Source organism: Ptychodera flava, chromosome 22, assembly GCF_041260155.1.
Source record: "Ptychodera flava strain L36383 chromosome 22, AS_Pfla_20210202, whole genome shotgun sequence".
NCBI classification, from domain to species: domain Eukaryota; kingdom Metazoa; phylum Hemichordata; class Enteropneusta; family Ptychoderidae; genus Ptychodera; species Ptychodera flava.
In genome coordinates, this window is record NC_091949.1 from 5,120,217 (window position 1) to 5,142,190 (window position 21,974).

Consider the following 21,974-nt stretch of genomic DNA (forward strand, 5'->3'; position numbering starts at 1 on the left):
TCATAAACAATATCACAACAGATTAATCCTAAATTCCAAATATGTAATTAGCTGGAATAAAAATACGAAATTTCTTTGACTGTTGTCATTGTATTGTCACCACTGTATAAAGCAAATGTAATTGCTTTTGGTCAAGCCCTTCAAGATATATATGTCAAACTGTGAAAGCTCATTAGATATACAAATTATTAATTAGCTGACATGAAAATACAAAATACATAATTGTCTCATCAATGGGCCGATGAGGGTATGTTATTCTGTCCTTTCGTAGTGAGTTGACGGGGAAGACAAAATGTGTTGGGGGACGTTCAATGGCAAAGAGCCAGTGCAGAGTTTTCCTGGTGCAGCTAGTTGGGGGGGGGGGGGGGGTGTCAGAAAGACACTTCAGAGTGCGCCAAAGTTAGTTTTGTTCAAAATACTGTAACACATACAGCATTTTGGTTTGTGTAAAACCACCCCTGCAGTTTACTGCCTCCGGGTAAAGCTTAAATACATGCATCTTTGGACCCATCATGCATTAGCTTCCGATCATGGGCTTCTGAAATCACAAACTCATAGCAAACGACACACTAGTTTTCAAACCGTGGTTTATACGATGTTGCTATCTACAAAGTTTGTACAATAAATGTATTAGAAAAGGAAACCCATAGTGAAAATAAATGCATGGGAGAAATACGAAAGGGAAAAAAATGTTAAATACAAGAAATGAATATAGAAATATTCACAATACCGAAAGTTCAAAAACATGAGGACAATGGGACCGAATCCCGATGACGGGAGATATTTGAAGTACACTTACGTCGACCGGTATCGCTGATATAATTCAAGTGAAATGTTAGAACTAGGAAATGTTACCTATACTTTGTAAAGTGTACACCAGAAATGAGCAAACTTGGTATTTTTGAAGTGCTCCGTGTGGACTATATCTTATTTCCCATTTTAATGTTTCATACATCCTCTTACGCAGTACACCACCATACTTTTGCCGACTTTGTCGAACGTGAATTTCTTCTACATCTTGAAACATTTTGAATTTAGAATATAATGACGCAAATATCCTTCGACAATTGGTAAACAGCACAGTAAATTGTCTCATCTATATTTAGGACTTAGAATTTCTTCTTTGCTGTACACTAAATGTGGCACGCCTATGTGTAGATGTATTGTCTTTGGCCTGTAACGTCTCGCCACCTCTACACCCTATCTTTAGGAAAAATAACCCAAAGTTTTCTACCTTTCTGTATCCTTTTCGAAACATTGTTAACTTTTAACTGAAGGAATATAACTTCAATTAAAACCACTTTTTGAACTGTGTTTGTCAAATAGCGATTTCTTCTATGAACAAAATTAATATGACATGTGAAAATATAATGGTTAATAATAATAAGTGAACGATTTCTTATGATCAATATATTATCGAATGTATTTGATATGTTCACGATATCGAGTTATGATCGGTGGGTCTGGGCCTGAATGTCCACTCATATACTTCCTGGGTTATAATGGAGGTTTTTATGCGGTATTTGTACTGTAGGAGGAATTGAAGTGACAGTAATATTCATTCGTCATTGACATAATGTGACGTAAAACTAATAGTCTATTGGACAATTACCATTGGCGACCTGGGTAAAAGGCTGTAGACATTGATGTCATTTCCGCCTCACATCAGTCACTGTGTTTGGTTTTGTCGATGCCCTAGATTTTGGTGATTTAAAACACGAAATTGAAAGCTGTACTGTTGAATGTCGTGCTGTTGTAGGGATTAAAACAAATGCCACCAGCCCAGTATCTTGCGTGCTGGCTTCCTAATTTGAATGCGACAAAGATACTGAAGACACAGCCACAAATGGTTATATTGATGTTATCCCTTGCCTTGAACAAATATCTGACCATTTTGACACAGGGCCAGCACGGTCCATCCTGTTCGTATTCAACGAGAGCGTAGAACTTTTCCCACAGGTAGTGGACGTTCATCGCGCCAGCAGAAACCAGCGGGAAGGAAAGAATGACGATTTCAATCCACATGACGACGTCGATAATCCTTGCTTCTGTACTCTCGTAGCGGTCGAGGAACTTAATGGCGCGGCTGTACAGAAAATAATCCCAGTACACCAAGCTGAAAATTTTGAACGCCACGATAGAAATTTGGAAGGCCATCCACATGAAGAAGAAGCAGTCAAGGCGATAGAACTCTAGGTAACTTTCCATGACTCTCCGCCGGTTTACGGAATCGTCGTGGTGGTGTTGTTTCAGAAAGATCGACGTGTGCTTGAGATCGTTTTGCAGGGCCATGCGGAGCACGTACGCGATGTGCCAAAACGCCATGAAAAGAAACACTCCAACCAATTCACAGAAGTAAGCGAAGATTCCCAATGGAATAACTTCCTTGCAGTTCTGCAGGTGGTACAGATGAAACGATGAGATGGAAATTACGTACAGCAGGATAATGGCGAGATTAATGTAGCCCGGGATGACATACCTGCTGACGTCGACACGGTTCAGAAGTCCAAGGACGTTGGTGTCGGTCATGGTGTGTATACCACGGGAGCCGGTTGGAGGACATGGTATGAGCGTAGCCACCAGACGGTACACGGCGACAGCAACGAACGGCCCGAAGAAAGTTGTGTAGGATACGATGTACAGAAGCAAGTTCTTGCTACCCCAGCGAGTTGCAACGTGCTGTAACAAGTTCACACTTAGCATCGTGGTGACAATCGTCAGCATAGCCACGTGACAGAAACGTCTTCGACGTGAAGGTATAGTTTCATCTACAACAATGAAAGACAGTGCTTTTTATTAAAATATGTAACATTTATTGACTATAATTACAGATGAGCTGGAAACTGTACAGTGAAAATTTAAGGCTCGGGCATCTACTGCTAGCTAGACTGTTTATTTTGATCCTGATGAACTAATAAAGATAAACTATTAATGAATGAACTTATTTTACTTAAAATGTGTTCTCATAAGAAATTAGAAACTATGTAAACTTTGTCAAGTCACATCTCGGTGACGTGGATGAAATATCTGGCCGACGAATGAACCAGAGACGGACAGCGCCCTCTTTGTACGCTGAATTACAGGGGCGATTATTAGGAAACTACTGAGTTTCGGTTACACAGAATGAATATTCGGTCAATTGTACTGCACTATTTAGTTGATTGATAACCCCTTGCGGAGGACTAATATAGGAAACAGAATAAGAGGCGAAGTTTTATATAAATAGCAATATATATTTATGACCGGGAAACGAAGGTTGGTATTTACGAGTGGAAATTTTAATTAGTTATATAATTAATTGAACAGATACTTCTGAATGTTTTTTGAGTATGACAGAAATTATAAGTAAATTGCCAAGTCACTTAAAAGTTGCACGAAAGAGGCTTCGTAGTCTTTGAATGAGCGTATATCGTATTTGTCGAACCAATATGATCGGTATTGGTAGGGTATTCACACTGTGCGAACCGTAATCCCGTTTGACCCTGATTTGCATAGTTTACAAGTAAAAGCTTGTTGGGCACGTTTTCCTACATAAATAGAAATAAATTTCTTGAACACTCACTATTTTTTTTCGGATGTGGATTCAGACTTTCGCAGACGACACACACATGTGAGCCGTTGTTTATCGAACCATATATCCTTCTCCTACTGCTCGATTTACCGTCCTCGTTTTGGTGGAAAGTAGCATCATTTCGGCTGCTTTGGCTTTCCCGCTCCCCTACATCGTCGCCATTTTCATCAGTCGCGTCCGAGGCTGTCGTTCCCTTTGCACAGCGGATGCACTTTCGGTTTGCATTGTGTGGAATAAAACCGAGCAATATGAGACTAGCCTTTGTGATGAACGACCATGACCTGTGACCTCTGACAGTCCCCTCACCCCTTTCAACATCAGGAATTAAGAAGTCCGTGGGGTCGTCAGACATTGTGTCGCTGTGGAAGAGAAACAAGAGTACATTTCAATGAAATAAAACGAATATCATTTTGGATCGAGAGTTGCTGATGTAAAGGAATGAAAACAAAACGAAAGTGAAAAATACTGGCAGTGGAAGTGAAATTTCTATTGAACGTGAAAGATCGGGCGGTTCTTGGTAAGGGTTTAAATGGCGCTTTATTTGATATTAAAATATTGGAAGAAATCTTCGTGCATGTAGAGCTCTCTCCCGTGTTCTGATTAAGTTACTTTTAATACTTAAAATTCAAAATAGAAGTGTGCCGCTTATCTATTTCGGGGTTTCGTCATTGACATCTTACTGAATCGTACGAAGTGAAAAGTTCTATTGTAAAAATAAACCGATCTCTGAGATGTTACAGGTACGTTCACGTACACTTTAATGTACGCTAAATGCATCAGCATCAGATTTTGACCATGACGACTAAGTAAAATCTTGATCGATGAAACCATTGATAGATGAGTTGGTGAATTGATGCAAGCTATCGTCAAGTAACCTCACAGGCACTATTCTCTGTTTGCCTTATAGTGACTCCAGTCGATAGCGCCTATAAAGACAGCAAGTTTACTGTAAACAATGTATTTTGTTGCGAAGTTGTCTTTGTTATGTGTTACAGGCAAAAGATAAGATAAATCCCCATGCCCGTATATGCAACATCTGAAGAGAAGTGATGCTTTGAAACACATCGTTCTCATGGGAATCCAGACCTACCCTGATCATGATACTATCTTGACGTTGAAGCTGTGTGAATGTTCAATTACATTATGCTATTTACCACAGTCAAGGGTTAACCCACCAAAATTTTAGGGCAACATTTTACAAATTTTTATGACTTTTTTCAAACATCTTTGCATAATTTTGGGCCAAATAGACATCAAATTTTATTGCTACTGTTTATTATCAAAAGTTTGGCGAAAATCTGAAAAAAACGCAATCGGGGCATATTTTATGAGTGACAAAAATTGACTTTGGCGTCAACCTCTTTTAGGTTGCCACCTTCACTGAGAGCATTTCTTAGTTGTTTCAGGTCCAACCAGAACAATTCTATTGCTTCTAAGTAAGAAATATCTTACCTCTTTTTGTTTACTAGAAACAGCGAAATAGCTGTTCATTCAGTTATGCACTCGTCCGGATAATGACTGACTATTGTACATTTTTTTTTTAATTCGTTCTCTCATCAACCATTGCAAATTAAATTATAGCATGCAGTATTAATAGTGTCTGCAATATCTAACTGAACTAACTCATAAAAATACTATGATATTAATCAGACGACTGTCGTTAATAATCAATATACTGTCTGAATTAATACAGACAATTTTAAATTTCAAAATCGGATAATTTAGGAAATTTGTTTCCACAATCCCAAACTTTGCAACTTACTTTTATTGTCAATTTGAAAGAGAAACGTAAAATTAAAGTTTCGTTTGGGAACGTTTTAAAAATAATTACAACTTTCTGTTCGGATACGTGTTCTTCTTATCATACATAACCTATCAACCAATTTTGACTTTAATAGCCAGTGTTGGAAGGGAGCCAAGTGGCCCTTGGCATTGGTTTCAGAGTCTCCATTCTCCATCAACCCACACAATGACAATACATCAATTTGAGTGCAAGCAGACGACAGGTCATAAATTGTGCATGAAACACTCTCTAAGTATAACTTTTGACGTCTTTCAATAATTTTGTTCTGTTTTAGGATACCGTTTGTTGTTCTTCCCCAAAACTCATCGAAACACCTGGCATTCAACAATAGACCCGTTTTTAGGGTCTATGTTTCAACTTGGCACAACGGTCTGTATGTATGGGAAGTCATTTAATAACTGAGTTTGAGTCTGGACTGGTATCCGTTTTCCTGCGACAACATTGCATAGATGTCGTGTTTGCAAGGCTAATAGTGATATACTTGTATTGCAACATACTCAGAGAAGGAGAATGATGAATGTACCCTTTCCGACGGAGAAAGATTCATGTCAATACAGCAATTGTGCTTTTCAATGAAACAATGCGCTGTGGCGTACAAAATGAGAACCGAAAGTTCAAAACAGCTCGGCGTTTAGTCCTCATGAAATCATGTTAGGCTCGGTGTTAACAATTGAAACTCTCAGTAAAAATGTGTTCACTGTTTACGCGCATTTAGCGCCGTTCTCTGTCGACGCAATTCGCGCTACGCAAAGAAGCATTTATAACGAGTGATCGACTTCATAGGTACATCAACTGAGTAAATGGTATAATGGCTTCAAATTGCTCTACCGCGAACTATATGAAATTTGAACCGATGCCCTTTTTTATATGTTTTTAACGATTTCAACGCAACGCCACCTACTTCCCAAGAAAATTGTTGAAAACACTCCCAAGTACCAGCCACGAATGACGATTAGGCGTTAAAATGTTTAAAGTAACAGATTAGGACTAAAATCAGACTGTCAGTGGTAGATATGAGTGAGATGCGGTCTACTTACCGTAACGATAACTGCTGATTGTCAACAATAACGCAATCGAATGGGCTGGTTGGTTATATGTGAGAAGGGGAATTTCCTGCGGGAAACCCCGTCATGCAGTATTATGTATACATAAGTAGGAGCACGCCCACGGAAAGGGACTAGACAAGTCAAAGGATTGGGAGAGGCGTAGAGCTAAAAGGCTGTTTATTCAACAAAATTTCCCGAGAAATATCTGTAAAAGTGAAAAAAAGGTTCTCACAACTTATGGAGAAAATATTTGCCACAGTCCCTGACAGTACACTAACTGTCTTGGAGAGTACACTAATTCTTCTTTTAAGAATGTTAAATACTTGAACTTCTTCAGGGCTAAGCAATGCACATTATTGTAGAACCACTTTTCATATTGCAGATGTTATTGTGTCGATATATATTAAGGGGCTGAATTATTGGTCAAACTTTAATAAGGATTTATAATTTACCTCTGATATAGGAGCTAGATTGGCATTATATCTTTTATCAGATAATTGTGCCAAAGTTGTCTTTTATGTTTGAGGGTACCAGAAGCATTGACCAATGTACTTTATTGCAAAGAATATTAAAGATTTTATCGTATATAACAACAAAATCCCCATTCTTATAAGATAATCAAACTTATTAGTCAGTCAATATTAGAAGGTATTAGAAGGCAAAAATGTGATAGAGGAGCAACATGCTATTTTATCGGATAATAGACGATAAAATTGATAATATCGTCTAACTTCTTAGTAGAGTCTAACATCAGCAGAACAGCATATCGGGTATGCACTGCATCGACCTCTCCCTATAGTAGGCTATAACGTGGAAGGTACACAATATGATGGATTTCATCCGATACTTAAAAACAGATCGTCGACTAGCTATTACTGCCTTGCCTCACCCTTCTTATTTTAGACTATACCTTAAAAGTTAGACGATACTGTCCGACAGTGCGTGTGATGCTGATATCGCAATATCCTTACATTTTGACTTTACAGCAAACTAATGCTTGCGTATTAACAAATAAATCATATTTCTGATACGACTGTTTTAATACGAATCGCTATCAACTTTGCTCAATGTTTGCAACGCTAAACCCTGTTAGACCTATGGTTACTTTTTGATGCGCAGTCAAGGCATTTCTGTGTTACCTATCTACGAAGTTAAATACAACTTTCAAGAACTTGGTTCTATTGCCGGACCGTATGAGCATTTATTCGAGAGAATGGGCAATTAGCTCCATCTAAGACGAGCAATTCACGCTTCCCCAACAAGGTTAATAATTCCATCCTCGCACGCGTCTCTGGATTTCTCCTATTAACATTTTGAATTGTAGCTGTTGTCTTCTTTGTCACAATTGTTGATCATGGCTTTATTTCTGAAGTCCATGATTTTTTCGAAGCACAATTACAACTTTATCGTAATATTGTCGTTTCTGCTTGTGTCTAACCCATTAAACCAATTACATTAGAAATAGACCACTGTACCGGTAGTAATGAGTTGTATTGGTTTTATGTACATTCGGTGCTTACACGGTACATATTACAGCATTCTGTTGTAAATACTCCTCTATGAAGCTGTGGGTCAGTTTGTCTGCAAAATAAGACTTCCCATTCTCCATCTAAACGCGTGCCAAGGTGCCCTATGTACATCTTGTCAAAGCGACTGGTAAGTGTGTAGTTTGCAATCTTATTGTTTACTACTGATTGCCTAGAATTCAGTCGTCAACAATAATATTTGCACGTTTTAGACTACGTATTCTTTCAATATATTAATATGAGAGGTACAAAAAAGTGTATTTGTTTAAAGAAACGACGATGAATGTAAGTATTTTCACTGTAAAGTGCTCAGAAGCGGAATGACTCATCGCAAAGGTTGATGTTCAAAATAGACAATAAGTATTGGCCTCGAAGGACTTAGTTTTATGTTAGCAAATTATAATTTATGCACTTTGAATGGCTTTTCTATGTCATAGTTTCCAAACGATTGCCAACTTCTTTGAAATGTTACTGCCAATGAATCTGGCAGTTTTCCTGGTGGACGGAGAGATGTAGCAAATCGCTGTTAGGCTCCTTTACGCAGTCAATGGTAGGGGTAGTCAACGTGACGACCAAATCATTACAAATAGTGTCATCCAAATAGTACAAACGCACTACTAGCCAGTACGAAAATGATGCTGATGTTAACCAATGCTTTAGTTACACTTTAGTATAAATGTCTTCATATGGCTACAGTGTAAATGTTGTCTGTGGCAAGTCAGTTAAGACGTATATTTTTGCAGTCTATGTCTCAAGTTACCAGCCGCGATATTGCTTTATTTTAACATGCAGACATTTATGACACATTGTATCTAAACTTGATCACAGTCCATTTCATCACTGCCCTGATCAGTTGGTTTTTTTGCGCCACTTGGTTGTAAAGGGTAGTACTAGTAAAGGAGACACAAATTGACATATGAATGCATCACTGTCTTACCATTGTAGGACACGGAAGACACTATTTCTCGGTTTTGTCATTAATAATCGGTGAATCATTAAGCATTCTTCTTTTAAAAGATAATAAGACTGCGGGAGAATGATAACATATTCAAAACCACAGATGATCTGGCAATGCTCACGTGTTTTGGTATATATTGCAGTTGTGTGTAAATTTAAACTTGTGCCACATGTTTGGAACTTCACTAAAAGTATTATGATGAATATCATGGCCAATATTCACCACAGATTAATTCAGAATTTCAAATATGTAATTAGCTTAAATAAAATTACTAAATTTCTTAGACTGTTGTCATTGTATCACCACTTCACGTAGCAAATGTCATTGTTTTTGATCAATTCCTTCAAGCTATGTATGCCAAACTGTGAAAGCTCATTAGATATGCAAATTAAAAATTAGCTGACATGATAATGCAAAATATCTTTGACTAATACAACATTATTGTCACATCAATATACACAGCAAGTTTCAAAAAAATTTTTAGAGTCCTTCCAGTCTTATATCCCTATGGGGAAAGTTAGTTAAATATGCAAATTAGTAACTTGCTGATGTAAAAAGGCTAAAAATTTTAATTAATATTTTACAATAGTATTTTCAATGTACATAGAAAGTGTCATCGACTTTTATCAAGTTAATCAAGATATATATCCCTACTTTGGAACTTCATTAAATATGAAATAAAAGTGCTTAATGACTTTTAATAATGTTAAATCATAATATCTCCAATATAAATACCAATTTTCTTCAATTTTGATCCAGCCAATTCAGATATATATCCGTAATTAGGAACGTTAATCAAATATGTAAATTAGCAATTAACTTTCATGCCACCCCTTAGTGTACGGGGAAATTATGTTCTTTTTCTAAGCAAGCAAATAAAAAGCAATGTTGGCCGCTGAGGGAGTTTGATTCTGTCCTTTCGTAGAGAGTTGATGGGGCAGACAACTTAAAATCATGTGCTTTGGGACAGTCAATGGCAAAGAGCCAGTGCAGAGTTTTGCTGCACCTAGAAGGGGGGTCGGAAAGAAAATCCAGTGGGCGGGAGGGGGATTTTCAAGTTTGAGCGTAAGGGTACCAGTTAAAAACTGCTTTCACTTCCCCAGCCAAATTTAGTTTTGTTCAAAATACTGTAACATACTATATTTTGTGTAAAATCACCCCTGCAGTTGACTGCTTCTGAGTAAAGCTTAAATGCATCTTTGGACCCATCATGCATTAGTTTCCGATCATGGTGTGTCTTATGAAACTACAAACTAATAGCAAACCACAAACTAAGTCTTCAAACCATTTTCATAAACTATTTCTAATACAAAGTTTGTACAATGAAAATATCAGAAAAGAAAACCCAAAGTGGGAATAAATGGAAATATTTACAATACTGAAAGTTCAAACACATCATGAGGACAAAGAGACAGAGTCCCGAAGACGGAGATATTTGACGTACACCTACGTTGACTCGTATCGCTGATATAATTGTTGCTATATAGAAAGTTTGTACAATGGAAAAATCAGAAAAGGAAAACCGAAGTGGGAATATATGGAAAGGGAAAAACTGTTAAATACAAGAAAAAGTGAATACACAAATATTTACAAAACTGAAAGTTCAAAAACATCATGAATCAAAGATAAAGAGTCCCGATGACGGTAGATATTTGACGTACACCTACATATATAATAATGTATATAATAATGTTTATTCCCTAAACAAGTGAAGATCAAATGTAAATTTACAGTGATTCGATTACACAAAAGGAGGGGAAAGGAGTGCGGAAAATAGTTGACCAGCAACTAATCGAGTCCGCCTCCAGCCTCATTAACATAATTCGACAAAAAATGTGGGCAAGCTGTTCCTCGGAAACACACGTAATTACACTACAGAAAACAACACAGAAAAGAAAAATATATAAAGAATCAGAAATATATCACAGTGATACATTGCTTGAGACAAGAGATTGGAGATGTTCTCTATATTCACGTTTAAAACGATTTCTACTTGTTTATGTTCCGTATGAGATCAGGTATGCTGTTCCAAGTTTTTGTTGCTGTATACTGTATACTGTATACTGGCCTACTCTGTGTTTAGCTTTGGGTATTTCCAGATCATTTCGTTCCCTTTATCTTGTACTATATGCATGTGAAATTGGAGTAAAGAAGTCATGAAAAGTACATGGAAGTCTGGCGTGAAGATTATCATGAACAAAGAGTGCAAGCTGTAACTTATGCTGTTTGTAAATATCAAGTATAGCTAGTTTTTTTTTTAAAAAATGGTGCTGTGTGTTCTGTCCTATTACTAAAGGTCATGGTGAGAATCATCTTTTTTGACAAATATTTCATTAAGATATGTTTGACTGGTAGTTCCCCACACCTCAAGACAATAAGTAAGCTGGGGAGAACAAAGGCGTTATACAACAGTACTAAGATCGATTGTGGCATTATGTGACGTAATTCGTAAAATACACCAGTTAATTTGCTAATTTTCACACACACCTCATCAATGTGTTGTTTTCAAGAGATTACTGTCGATAATTACTCGAACAAAAGAAGCACATTCCACTTTGTAAATGTCATTGTTCTTCAATTGAAGTGAACCGTGACACTCAATATATTTTTACAACTTTTCATGAACATTGACCGGTATCGCTGATATAATTCAAGTGAAATTTTAGAACTCGGAAATGTTACCTATACATTGTAAAGTGTACACTCTAAATGATCAAACTTAGTATTTTTGAAGTGCTCCGTTTGGATAATTTTTTTTCCCATTTTAATGTTTCATACATCCTTTGATGCAGTATTCCATCATACTTTTGCAGACTTTGTCGAACTTGAATTTCTCACACATCTTGAAACATTTTGAATTTAGGACACAATGACGTAAATATCCGTCTACAAGTGGTAAACAGTACAGTAAATTGTCTAATTTATATTCAGGACTTAGCGTTTCGTCTTTACTGTACACAAGAGTGGTAATATGACATAAAACTGGTCCAATAATCATTTCCATTCAAGGTAATACATTACCAGGTCTATGGGACATTTGTGATTTACAAATTTAAGTAGGACCATCCTGAACCACTGATAGTTAGTGGTGGTACCAGGTGTCCGGAATGGGTAAGCGTACCCTGTTAGCATGCTACACCCGTCAGGATTGGTCCCAAAATTGTCTACATATTGTATGAAAAGATACAGGAATGTAGCACAAATGTAGCACACCTATGTGTATGGTGTATGTTCTCTGGCCTGTAACGTCTCGCCACCTCTACACCTATATTTAGAAAAAAAGCCCAAATTTTTTCCGTATCTAGCTTTTCGCAACACTATTAAGTGTTAACCACAGAGTAATATCATAGACAGAGTGGCAACAGCTATTGTTTAAGGCGTGAAGCGGTTACGTAAGCAATCCATGTTTGCCTCGCCCCACGAAGCTCTTGGCTCTCTTTTCCGAAGAGTGCCGCCCATGCACCCTTCGGTAATTTTCGGATTTTCACCAATTGTTAAGCGAAAGTATGTTCGACAAAGCTTGTGTTGTTGTTGTCGTGTGGTGCTGATCGGAATTGATGTGCTGGCGAAAACGGGAGTGTTTTGAGCTTCAGGAAAGTGGGTTTTACCGTTTTAAAAATTCCTCTCATATTTTTATGAATATATAATGAGTGTGTTTGAACCAAATTTGAAAGTCTTTTATCGATACTGTCTGGTTTTACTCAATGGTTACGGTCAGTTATACCGTCTTTTACACGTGCGCCAAGAAAGGACATGTTTATGAAACTGCTGGCGTGTTATGTTTTGATTGGCGTGAGGCAGTGTTTCTGGCCTGAGAGCTCACAAAGTAACTATGGTTGCTACGCGACTGGCAGTACGATGCCATCTCGTCGTATGTTTCGCATAATCTCGTGTAATTATCAACCACAAACCAAGCCTCCAAAAAGTTTAACACCTTTTAAGCTCATTTTAATATGAAAAGCCAATAGTCTACCGAGACGACCATGGAACAAAAGGCATGCAAGTGTTGCCACTCTGTCCATGATATTACTCTGTGGTGTTAACTGAAGGAATATAGGTTCAGCTTCAATAACTTTTTGAACTATAATTGTCAAAGGGCAATTGTTTTATGAACAAAATTGATATGACATGTTAAAATAAAATGGTATAAGAGTACACCTTCTCATGATCAATACATTATCGAATGTATTTGATATGTTCACGATATCGAGTTATGATCGTTGGCCCTAGGCTAAAACGTCCACTCTTATACTTTCTAGGGTTATAATTGAGGTTTTTATGCTGTATTTCCTCTAAACGAGAAATTTTAGTGACAGTAATATTCAATCGTCATTTACATAATGTGACGTAAATGTATAGTATATTGGAAAATTACCATTGGGCGACCTGGGTAAACAGTTGTAAACATTGATGTAATTTCCGCCGCACAACATCAACCACCGCAGATATAGAAAAAGTTATGTTTGGTTGTGTCGATCCCTAGATTTTTGTGATTTAAAACACGAAATTCAAAGCTGTACTGTTGAATGTCGTGCTGTTGTAAGGATTAAAACAAATGCCACCAGCCCAGTATCTTGCGTGCTGGCTTCCTAAGTTGAATGCGACAAAGATACTGAAGACACAGCCACAAATGGTTATATTGATGTTATCCCTTGCCTTGAACAAATATCTGACCATTTTGACACAGGGCCAGCACGGTCCATCCTGTTCGTATTCAACGAGAGCGTAGAACTTTTCCCACAGGTAGTTGACGTTCAGCGCGCCGGCAGAAACCAGCGGGAAGAAAAGAATGACGATTTCAATCCACATGACGACGTCGATAATCCTTGCTTCTGTACTCTCGTAGCGGTCGAGGAACTTAATGGCGCGGCTGTACAGAAAATAATCCCAGTACACCAAGCTGAAAATTTTGAACGCCACGATAGAAATTTGGAAGGCCATCCACATGAAGAAGAAGCAGTCAAGACGATAGAACTCTAGGTAACTTTCCATGACTCTCCGCCGGTTTACGGAATCGTCGTGGTGGTGTTGTTTCAGAAAGATCGACGTGTGCTTGAGATCGTTTTGCAGGGCCATGCGGAGCACGTAAGCGATGTGCCAAAACGCCATGAAAAGAAACACTCCAACCAATTCGCAGAAGTAAGCGAAGATTCCAAGTGGCATAACTTCATTGCAGTTATGCAGGTGGTAGAGGTGAAACGATGAGATGGAGATTACGTACAGCAGGACAATGGCGAGATTAATGTAGCCTGGGATGACATACCTGCTGACGTCGACACGGTTCAGAAGTCCAAGGACGTTAGTGTCGGTCATGGTGTGTATGCCACGGGAGCCGGTAGGAGGACATGGTATGAGCGTAGCCACCAGACGGTACACGGCGACAGCAACGAACGGCCCGAAGAAAGTTGTGTAGGATACGATGTACAGAAGCAAGTTCTCGCTACCCCAGCGAGTTGCAACGTGCTGTAACAAGTTCATACTTAGCATCGTGGTGACAATCGTCAGCATAGCCACGTGACAGAAACGCCTTCGACGTGAAGGTATAGTTTCATCTACAACAATGAAAGACAGTGCTTTTTATTAAAAGATGTAACATTTATTGACTATAATTACGTATGACCTGGAAACTGTACAGTGAAAATTTAAGGCTCGGGCATCTACTGCTAGCTAGTCTGTTTATTTTGATCCATATGAACTAAGCAAGATTAACTCTTGATGAAGTAACTTATTTTGAATAAAAATGTGTTCTTATAAGAAATTACAGCCAATGTAAAGTTTGCCAAGTCACATCTCGGTAACCTGGACGAAATATCTGGCCAACGAATGAACCAGAAACTGACAGCGCCCTCTTTGTACGCTGAATTACAGGAGCGATGATTGGGAATCTACTGAGTTTCGGTTACACAGAATTAATATTCGGTCAGTTGTACTGCATCATTCAGCTGATTGATAAACTTTTGCAAAGGACTAACATAGGAAAGAGAATAAGATGCGAAGTTTTGATAAAAAGCCATTTATATTTACGACCGGTAAACGAAAGTTGGTATTTACGAGTGGAAATTTTAATTAGTAATATAATTAATTGAACAGAGACTTCTGCCATGTATTTTGTAATTTGTCTGAATATTTCGAGTATGACAGAAAATTTAAGCTGATGTCTTGAAAATCGACGTTATTTAATTCCCTGAGTAAATCATGCAGTAAATCGTCAAGTGACTTAAAAGCTGCACGAAAGAGGCTTCGTAGCCTTTGAATGTGCGTATTTTGTGTTTGTCGAACCAATATGATCGGTGTTTGTAGGGCATTGACATTGTGCGGTTTAAATATCACTGACCTAGCCGCAGTCCCGTTTGACCCTGATTAGCATAGTTTACAAGTAAAAGCTTGTGGGGCAAGTTTTCTTGCATAAATAGAAATTTCTTGAACACTCACAATTTTTTTTCGGATGTGGATTCAGACTTTCGCAGACGACACACGCTGGTGAGCTGCTATTTATCGAACCATAGCTCCTTCTCCTACTGCTCGAATTACCGCCCTCGTTTTGATGGGTAGTAGCGTCAATTCGGCTGCTGTGGCTTTCCCGCTCCCCTACATCGTCGCCATCTTCATCAGTCGCTTCCGAGGCTGTCGTTCGCTTTGCACAGCGGATGCACTTTCGGTTTGCATTGTGTGGAATAAAACCGAGCAATATGAGACTAGCCTTTGTGATGAACGGCCATGACCTGTAACCTCTGACAGTCCTCTCACCCCTTTCAATATCAGGAATAAAGAAATCCGTGGGGTCGTCAGACATTGTGTCACTCTGGAAGAGAAACAAGTTTGCTGATGCGAAGGAATGAAAACAAAACGAAAGTGAAAAATACTGGCAGTGGAAGTGAAATTTCTATTGAACGTGAAAGATCGGGCGGTTATTGCAAAGAGTTTAAATAGCGATTTATTTGCTATTGAAATATTTGAAGAAATCTTCGTGCTTGTAGAGCTCTCTTCCTGTGTTCTGTTTCAGCTAAGGTCGGTTAATGCTTGAAATTCAAAATAGAAGTGTGCCGCTTATCTATTTCGGGGTTTGGTCATTGACATCTTACTTGGTCGTACGAAGTTAAAAGTTTTATTGTAAAAGAAAAATGATCGCTGAGATGTTACAGTTATGGTCACGCACACTTTAATGTACGCTAAATGCATCAGCATCAGATTCTTTGTTAAAACTTTTAAATTTTTTCGTAATTTAATAAAGTTTTGACTATGACGACTGAGCAACAATTATGTTGCTATCTACAACAGTCAAGGGTTAACCCACCAAAATTTTAGGGCAACATTTTCCAAATTTTTATAATTTTTTTCAAACATCTTTGCATAATTTTGGACCAAATGGACATCAAATTTTATTGCTACGGTTTTATTATCAAAAGTTTGGCGAAAATCTGAAAAAAAACGGGACGGGGCATATTTTATGAGTGACAAGTATTGACTTTGGCGTCAACCTATTTTAGGTTGCGAGTGTAACCAGGTGAAAGTTTGCATTACCTGTTTAGAGAATTCAAAGCCGTTCATATAGACACACTGTCGTTTAACTTATGTGTTGTGTTTTATAGTAATGTTCGCGTGTAAGACAGCTCTCCAAGGTTGAGCCAGTATCACACATTGCCTTTCATATGTGGTTATCCGCCAATATTGAAGTAGTGCATTTTTTACGCGACCTGTTTATCATCTAAGCTACGTAATCTGATTTTCATTCTTGGTAGAGTCATTATTAGATTTAAATGTACTTTTTTGAGTGATTACTGTTACATTTAATATGAAACTTTATCGTTTGCTACGCTTATTTACACTAGTGTATTAATACACAAGTAAGTGAAAAGGAGAAGCGTGGAGGCTTGAGCAAATTTGGCCGTAGTGAGGTTTAGCTCCCAAACAAATGGATCGCCGAGTCAAAAAATATTCCAGATTACAGCATGATAGTAAAATTATATTAGAGTAACATTCCAAGATTGTGTGGGATCGACCACAGAGAGACTGAACACAGATCACGGCTGTTTCGCTCGATTTTATCCAAGGAGGTAGGAAAAGCATGTACACTGTCTACGGCGCCCATAGTCGCTGTGTTTGCCATGTGATCAGTTGAGCGATTCACGAACACTCATATTGAGAGACAGTCTGCGGTTGTCAAACACAGAGACATTGATGAGCAGTTCATGATCATGTAAGGCGATCCATGTTAAAGCTAGAGTGTCAGGACGGAGGCTCCACAATTTGACCTTTTTCTAAGCAAGTAACTTTGAGCGTATTTGACACTTGTGAGTGAAAACGCTCAGTACATTTCACGGGGAAGTCGCTAGCCGTGGAAGTGGCCATACAGAGTTTTTTTGTGTTGTACGGACTCGATGCATTCCAAAACAATGAAGCAAAAGGTGTTGTAGGTTGTGAACCACAGTACGATAGAACTGTCGGATGCTCTGCTGCTGCATATGGATAACTACTTTATGTCAAAGAAGTTTCCAGTGGAGAATGTACAAGGCTGTCCTGCGTGTATCAGTAACCTTTGACTGGCTGATTGAATAACGGACACTAATCAGCTGGAACAGAACATTAAGTGCCTACACTTGCTGATCGGACAGTAAAACTTTATCAGCACTGGTCATCATACAAAGTACTGTGTAGTAACGGGTTAGCTTTTCTAAGTTAAGTTGTTTTGCACTCGAGTTCGAGCATTTGTATTGTCCTTAGACAAACTTCATGACTGTCGTTTTCAATACAAGAGTTCAACAGAATATCTCAGTGTGTGTTGTGAGTGATTTCCATCTACGCTTACCCAAGTGACGTCTATTATCAAAATTAACTGTGTCAATCTGATCCAACCGGCCCCGTTCTCTGTAGATAATTTTTTGCTGAGCATTTACCTTACTCAAACCATGTATGAAACAAAATGCTTACACGACCTTCACTGAGAGCATTCCTTAGTTGTTTCAGGTCCAACCAGAACAATTCTATTGCTTCTAAATAAGAAATATCTTACCTCTTTTTTGTTTACTCGAAACTGCGTAATAGCTGTTCATTCAGTTATGCACTCGTTCGGATAATGACTGACTATTGGACAATTTTTTTTCAAACTCGTTCTTTCATCAAGCATTGCAAATTAAATTCTATCATGCAGTATTAATTGTGTCTGCAATATCTAACTGAACTAACTCATAAGAATACTATGATATTAATCAGACGATTGTCGTTAATAATCAATATACTGTCTAAATTAATACAGACAATTTTAAATTTCAAAATTGGATAATTTAGGAAATTTGTTTCACAATCCCAAACTTTGCAACTTACTTTTATTCTCAATTTGAAAGAGAAACGTAAAATTAAAGGTTTCGTTTGGGAACGTTTTAAAAAAAATTAAAACTTTCTGTTCGGAGACGTGTTCTTCTTATCATACATAACTTATCAACCAGTTTTGACTTCAAGGGCCAGTGTTGGAAGGGAGCCAAATGGCCCTCGGCATTGGTTTCAATAATTTTATTCTGTTTGAGGATACCGTTTGTTGTTCTTCACCACAACTCATCGAAACACCTGGCATTCAACCATAGACCCGTCTTTAGGGTCTATGTTTCAACTGGGCACAACGGTCTGTATGTACGGGAAGTCATTTAATAACTGAGTTTGAGTCTGGACTGGTATCCGTTTTTCAGCGACAACATTGCATAGATGTTGTGTTTGCAAGGCTAATAGTGATATACTTGTATTGCAACATACTCAGAGAAGGAGAATGATGAATGTACCCTTTCCGACGGAGGAAGATTCATGTCAATATAGCAATTGTGCTTTTCAATTGAACAATGCGCTGTGGCGTACAATGAGAAACGAAAGTTCAAAACAGTTCAGCGTTTTAGTCTTCATGAAATCATGCTAGGCTCTTTGTTAACGATCAGTGACTCTCAGTAATAAATGTGTTGACTGTTTACGCGCATTTAGCGCCGTTCTCTGTCGACGCAATTCGCGCTACGCGTAAAAGCATTTATAACGACTAGGTACATCAACTGAGTAAATGGTATAATGGCTTCAAATTCTCTACTGCGAACTGTGTGAACTTGGAACCGATGCCCTGTTTTGTGTTTGTCACGATTTCAACACGACGCCATCTACTTCCCATGAAAATTGTTAAAAACACTCCCAAGTACGAATGACGATTAGGCGTTAAAAAAGTAAGTAACAGATTAGGACTAAAATCAGACTGTCAGTGGTAGATAAGAGTGAGATGCGGTCTACTTACCGTAACGATAACTGCTGATTGTCAACAATAACGCAATCGAGTGGACTTGTTGGTTATATATGAGAAGGGGAATTTCCCGCGGGAAACCCCGTCATAGAGTATTATGTACACATAAGTTGGAGCACGCCCTCTAAAAAGGGACTAGGCAAGTCGAAGGATTGGGAGAGGCGTAGAGATAAAAAGCTGTTTATTCAACAAGATTTCCCGAGAAACCTCTGTCAAAGTGAAAGAAGGTTCTCATAAATTATGGAGAAAATATTTGCCACCAATCCCTGACAGTACTCTAACTGTCTCAGAGAGTACCCTTATTCTTTTTTGAAAAATGTTAAATTCTTGAACTTCTTCAGGACTAAACAATACACATTATTGTAGAACCACTTTTCATATTGCAGATGTGTCGACATACATTAAGGGGCTGAATTTGGGCACGACATTGGTCAAACAAAAAGGGATTTAGAATTTGCCTCTTATATAGGAGCGAGATTGACATTATATCTATTATCGAATAATTGTGCCAAATTTGTCTTTTATGTTTGAGCGTACCAGAAGCATTTGACCGATGTGCGTCAACGAAGAAAATATTAAAAATTATATATATATATATATATATATATATATATATTATATATATATATATATATATATAATTTTAATATTTTATATTTTATATATATATATATATATATATATATATATATATATATATATATATATATATATATATATATATATATATATATATATATATATATATACAACGCCAAAATCCCCATTCTTATACGTGAGTCAAACTATCTATCACTGCCTTGCCCCACCCTTCTTATTTTAGACTATACCTTAAAAGTAAGACGATACTGTTCGACTATGCCTATGATGCTGATGTCGCAATATCCTTACATTTTGACTTTACAGCAAACTAATGCTTGCGTATTAACAAATAAATCATATTTCTGACACGGCTGTTTTGATACAAATGGCTATCAACTTTGCTCAATGCTTACAACGCTAAACCCTGTTAGCCCGATGGTTACTTCTAAATGCGTGGTCAAGGTATTCTTGTGTTATCTATCTACGAAGTTAAATAAAACTTTCCAGAACTTGGTTCTGTTGCTGGACCGCATGAGCATTTTATTTGAGAGAATAGGTAATTTGCTCCATCTAAGAGGAGCAATTCACGCTTCCCCAACAAGGTTAATAATTCCATCCTCACACGCGTCTCTGGATTTCTCCTTTTAACATTTTGAATTGTAGCTGTTGTCTTCTTCGTCACAATTGTTGAACATGGCTTTATTTCTGAAATTCATAATTTTCCGAATCCTCTGTGAATTTACATTTTTTTGCGAAGCACAATTACAACTTAATCATAATATTGTCATTTCCAGTTGTGTCTGACTCATTAAACCAATTACACTAGAAATAGACCACTGGCCCGGAAACTCAGCGGTAGTAATGAGTTGGTTTTTATGTACATTCGGTGCTTACACGGTAAAAATTACAGCATTCTGTTGTAAATACTCCGCTGTGGGTCAGTTCTGTCTGTAAAATACGATTTCTCATTCTCCACCTAAACGCGTGCCAAGGTGCGCTATGTACATCTTGTCAAAGCGACTAGTAAGTGTGTAGTTTGCAATCTTATTGTTTACTACAGATTGCCTAGAATTCAGTTGTCAACAATAATATTTGCACGTTTTGCACTAAGTATTCTTTCAGTATATTAGTAGGAGAGGGACAAGAAAGTGTATTTGTTTAAAGAAACGACGGTGCATGAAAGTATTGTCACTTTAAAGTGCTCGGAAGTGGAATGACTCATCCCAAGGGTTTATGTTCAAAATAGACAATAAGTACATGCCTCGAAGGACTTAGTTCTATGTTAGCAAAGTATAATTCATGCACTTTGAATGGCTACTTTATGTCATAGTTTCTAAGCATTTGCCGACTTCTTTGAAATGTTACTGCTAATGAATTAAGCAGTTTTCCTGTAGGACGGAGAGATGTAGCAAAACGCTGAGTTTCATCTGCATTAAGGCTCCTTTGAAGAGAGAGTTCAAGAGTACGTGAAACTACTCAGAAGCAAACGGATGGGCCCGCAACGTCAGCCCGGGGGATTCAGCCGGCCGCTGGCCCGGTGGCCGCCCGCGACATCCCGATCCGCAAGGACGAGCGTGGGCGTCGTGTCCGGCCGGTGACCGGCGCACTTCTCCCGGGTGGAGCGCTCGCGACCGATCTCGTGTTAGGGGCCAGAAACGTGATGACCAAATCATTACAACTATTGTCATCCAAATAGTACAAACGCACTACTAGCCAAGTTTCGTCAATTTTGATCAGACATGCAGATATATATCCGTAATTAGAAAAATTCATCAAATATGCAAATTAGCAATTAACTTTCATGCCACCCCTTATTGTACGGGGAAATTGTATTCATTTGCTAAGCAAGCAAATAAAAAACAATATGGGCCGATGAGGGAGTTAGATTCTGTCCTTTCGTAGAGAGCTGATGGGGAAGACAACTTAAAATCATGTGCTGGGGACACTCAATGGCAAAGAGCCAGTGCAGAGTTTTGCTGGTGCAGCTAGAAAGGGGGAGAGGGTCAGAAAGAAAATCTAGAGGGCGTGAGGGGATTTTCAAGTTTGAGCGTAGGGTACTAGCTGGGAACTGCTTTCAGTTCTCCCGCCAAATTTAATTTTGTTCAAAATACTGCAACACACTATATCTTTTATGTAAAAACACCCCTGCAGTTGACTGCCTCTGAGTAAAGCTTAAATGCATCTTTGGACCCATCATGCATTAGTTTCCGATATCGATCA

The 21,974-nt window shown here is 38.1% G+C and overlaps 2 protein-coding genes across 2 annotated transcripts; both read right to left on the minus strand.

The window, feature by feature from the left end:
* On the minus strand, positions 1-8,492 carry LOC139122513 (uncharacterized). The gene is made up of 3 exons (XM_070687973.1): positions 6,413-8,492; positions 3,563-3,930; positions 1-2,768 (listed from the first exon to the last, which is right to left on the minus strand). Exons 2-3 carry the CDS (start codon positions 3,921-3,923, stop codon positions 1,711-1,713), a joined length of 1,419 nt encoding a protein of 472 aa, XP_070544074.1. The 5' UTR covers positions 3,924-3,930; positions 6,413-8,492; the 3' UTR covers positions 1-1,710.
* Positions 8,493-12,992: 4,500 nt separating this feature from the next.
* On the minus strand, positions 12,993-19,177 carry LOC139122514 (uncharacterized). Its single transcript, XM_070687974.1, has 3 exons — positions 19,167-19,177; positions 15,338-15,727; positions 12,993-14,457 (listed from the first exon to the last, which is right to left on the minus strand). The coding sequence occupies exons 2-3, from the start codon at positions 15,696-15,698 to the stop codon at positions 13,400-13,402; spliced, it is 1,419 nt and encodes a 472-aa protein (XP_070544075.1). The 5' UTR covers positions 15,699-15,727; positions 19,167-19,177; the 3' UTR covers positions 12,993-13,399.
* Between the last annotated feature and the right edge of the window lie 2,797 nt (positions 19,178-21,974).

Coding starts and splice junctions, on each gene's coding strand:
- LOC139122513 (XM_070687973.1), bottom strand. CDS start 3,923: ATGTCTGACGACCCCACGGACTTCTTAATTCCTGATGTTGAAAGGGGT. Junction 2,769..3,562: donor TCCACATCCGAAAAAAAATA/GTGAGTGTTCAA, acceptor TCATTGTTGTAG/ATGAAACTATACCTTCACGT.
- LOC139122514 (XM_070687974.1), bottom strand. CDS start 15,698: ATGTCTGACGACCCCACGGATTTCTTTATTCCTGATATTGAAAGGGGT. Junction 14,458..15,337: donor TCCACATCCGAAAAAAAATT/GTGAGTGTTCAA, acceptor TCATTGTTGTAG/ATGAAACTATACCTTCACGT.